The sequence below is a fragment of the Alligator sinensis genome, unplaced genomic scaffold (assembly GCF_000455745.1).
Source record: "Alligator sinensis unplaced genomic scaffold, ASM45574v1 scaffold388_1, whole genome shotgun sequence".
Lineage (NCBI taxonomy): Eukaryota > Metazoa > Chordata > Crocodylia > Alligatoridae > Alligator > Alligator sinensis.
Genome location: NW_005842394.1, coordinates 536,256 through 539,045, shown reverse-complemented (window position 1 = coordinate 539,045; position 2,790 = coordinate 536,256). Strand labels below are relative to the sequence as shown.

The window sequence follows — 2,790 nt, the reverse complement described above, 5'->3', positions numbered from 1 at the left end:
TAAAAATGTCATGGTTCTTAAAAAAAAAAAAAAAAAAAAAAGATGAGTTCTGAAATAAGAGGAACAGTAGTTTCACATGTAGGTTTCTTGAGAAGCTTACAATGGGGAAAGGAACCAGTGATGAGAAAGCACCAGACTTGTTTAGGGTGTGAACCCACGCGGAGGGGTGTTATTACACTTGTGTAATCCTCTTCACTGAGCATATTGACCTTAATCTGAAGAATGAGAATTTATGCACCTAAAACTATGTCTGTTCATTTGAGCGCTTTATCTTAGTTGCCGAAAGATCTCAGTCCGAACACACCCAGGGTGCATTGAGGCATGGGCTCAGAAACTGGTCTCAGAGCCTGTCTGAGAAGCAGGATGCAGAAGCTGTCACTTGGGTGTCACTTGTCCCTTACATTTGTAGATTATTTTAACCAGGAAGGGCTACTATTGAGATCTGGGATTTTATTGTAGAATGATGCTTGGGGACACAAGCATGGCAGCAGCAGGGTGAAAGCCCGATTGACACATTTATACAACAGAGATTTAAAATGCAGTAATGATCCAAAACCAGTCACAGAAATTGACTTGTGATGCCCCAAAGAGGAGAATGCCATACTTCCTTTCACCCCTTGTTCTTGAAGAAAATTGCATGTCAAAGTGATGGCGAAGAGGACAAGGTTTGTTTTGGGAGTAAAATGCATCATGAAAGCCCTCTTCTCTCCTCACGGATAGTTGTTCCTGTTCTGTCTCTGACCCACTTGGCTGACAATATTTTTGCAGGTGTCAGCTGCAAAGTTATCATCTTCAAGCAAATGCTTGAAATAGCCTTTAAAATGGGGACGCTGACCCCTCCATCTTCCTGTAATTGCCTCTAGAAGACACCTTTCTTGAGAAACATTCCAAGGGCAATCAAACAATGGTCCCTGTCCTACCTGTCTTCAAGGAAAGCAGCAGCATGTTGCTGTTTTGATTGCTCGTATAAAGGGGCCATATCTGAGAAAAAGGTATTACAGCTAGTGTGTCATAGCAGTATAACAAAAGATTGAGTATATTCATTGATTTCAGTGGATATGGAGATTCCTTGCATTACAAATAAGAAGATTCAGTAGTGAATAAACATTAAAATGCCTTTAAAAAATCCCAAACCAACAGATGGTATCCTATATACTATGAAAAGTCACTGACAACCGAGACAATTCAATATATCTAACAAAATGGTGTTGCATTGAATCACATTAAAATAAAATGATGTCTGTAGGGTTGTAAAGAACATTTGGTTTACTAAGAATTGACTGACTGTAAAGGAGTAGCATAAACAATCTTCGATCTCTGCACTTCAGTTCTGACCTTCAGTGCATTCCCCTGAAATTCCTGGGTCTCCTGAGCCAGGACGGCTGCTTGTGTTTAACTGCATGGAATCTGTGCATTGGGCACAAGTGGGGTGAACAGGGTCAGACCCTCAAATTGTTATTCTTTATTATCCAAATTAGAGTCTGGATCTCCAGCACTGAAATATTACTGTCACTGAGCTATTTACGTGTAGATTATTCAAGACAAAATCCTGCATTTACCTACTGTCGGTAGGGGAGCACGCTCGCCTTGCCATTCTTATTAGACTAAAGGTAGCTAGGAGACGGGAACGGTGGAGTTCTTGTCAGCACTTTTTTATTTGAAAGGTTAGTGGCATGCACTTTGTTTATTCTGTAGCTGTATCGTATACCAGGTGAGCCACAAAATGAGCCCTGCACCTTTCCCGAGTGTCACTCTGATCCCCTTCTTTTGTCTTATGTGCTGCTCTGCTTTCTGCTCTCTGCCTTGTGCTCCCTGTCTGATCTACTGCTCTGTTTTCTGCTCCTTGCCCTATCTGCTGCTAAATTCCTTGCTCCTTCCTGAATCTGCTGCTTGCCACACCCACAGGCTATCTGTGCCTCTTGTAATACATGTGCCAAGAGTTGGATACTCCTTCCATATACCATAGAAAACATTAAGGAATCTGGACCATGATGCAAAGGCTGTGAAATCTAGTAGGCATGATAGCCAGTCACTCCTCCTATCATTCTTCTGACCTGGTAGGATTACTGTTCTGTTGCTATACAACTGTGGGATAAAGTCCTATCTCATGCCATTGTACACATGTTACATCTTCAAGGCACCTGCACAGCATTTGGTATTAATACATCCAAAGTGGGCATCTTCTGAGTGAGCACCCTATAGTGTGGTGGTTTATTTCTGACTTAGGCTAGTACCAGTTTCTGCTTTTCAATTTTCCATTCCATTTTCCATTCAATTTAACATATTTAAGTAACTTAACACACAGGGAAATCTTAGATAAGCAGGATTTTTTCAGAAATGTTTCAACAGGTATTTTTATTTTGCAGGAGAATTAGTAGATATGGAAGTTACCAAACTTTGTGAACTAGGACAAAGGTAAGAGTAAAGCTGATTGAAGACCAGCATTAAAGATGTTGCTGTGTAATAAAGTGGTAAAGACACTGCATATTTTATAGTATAACTTGAACTCCAACACTCTTTGTGATTGCTTTTGCTTATGTCACAAGTTCTGTTAATATCAATTATGCTAATAAAATATTCATAGAAAACAAACCCAGCCTTTTCTCCCCTCTTCTTAGCAAAGGTATAACAGTTGAGACACTTTAAGTGAGGCCTCATGTTACTAAGACTATCAGTTTCATTAGTGAGTATAAAACATTCACCAGCCAGCTAAGAGAGATTAGCATAAATATTTAAGTTGTATGCTCAGTATAGCAGATAGGAGAGGTATTTTTATAGCTGTCTTTCTCT

The 2,790-nt window shown here is 40.0% G+C and overlaps 1 protein-coding gene across 3 annotated transcripts in view; it reads left to right on the top strand.

Annotated features, from left to right (window-relative positions):
- Positions 1-2,790, top strand: part of CDK5RAP2 (CDK5 regulatory subunit associated protein 2) — a 110,669-nt gene that overhangs the window by 83,434 nt on the left and 24,445 nt on the right. For 2 of the 3 annotated variants that reach the window (XM_006029711.3, XM_006029709.3), the window contains one exon: positions 2,367-2,415. The exons of the other annotated variant lie outside the window; for it this stretch is intronic. In XM_006029711.3, coding sequence (XP_006029773.1) covers positions 2,367-2,415 — 49 coding nt within the window. The remainder of the gene's footprint in view (positions 1-2,366; positions 2,416-2,790) is intronic. 3 annotated transcript variants of the gene reach the window in all.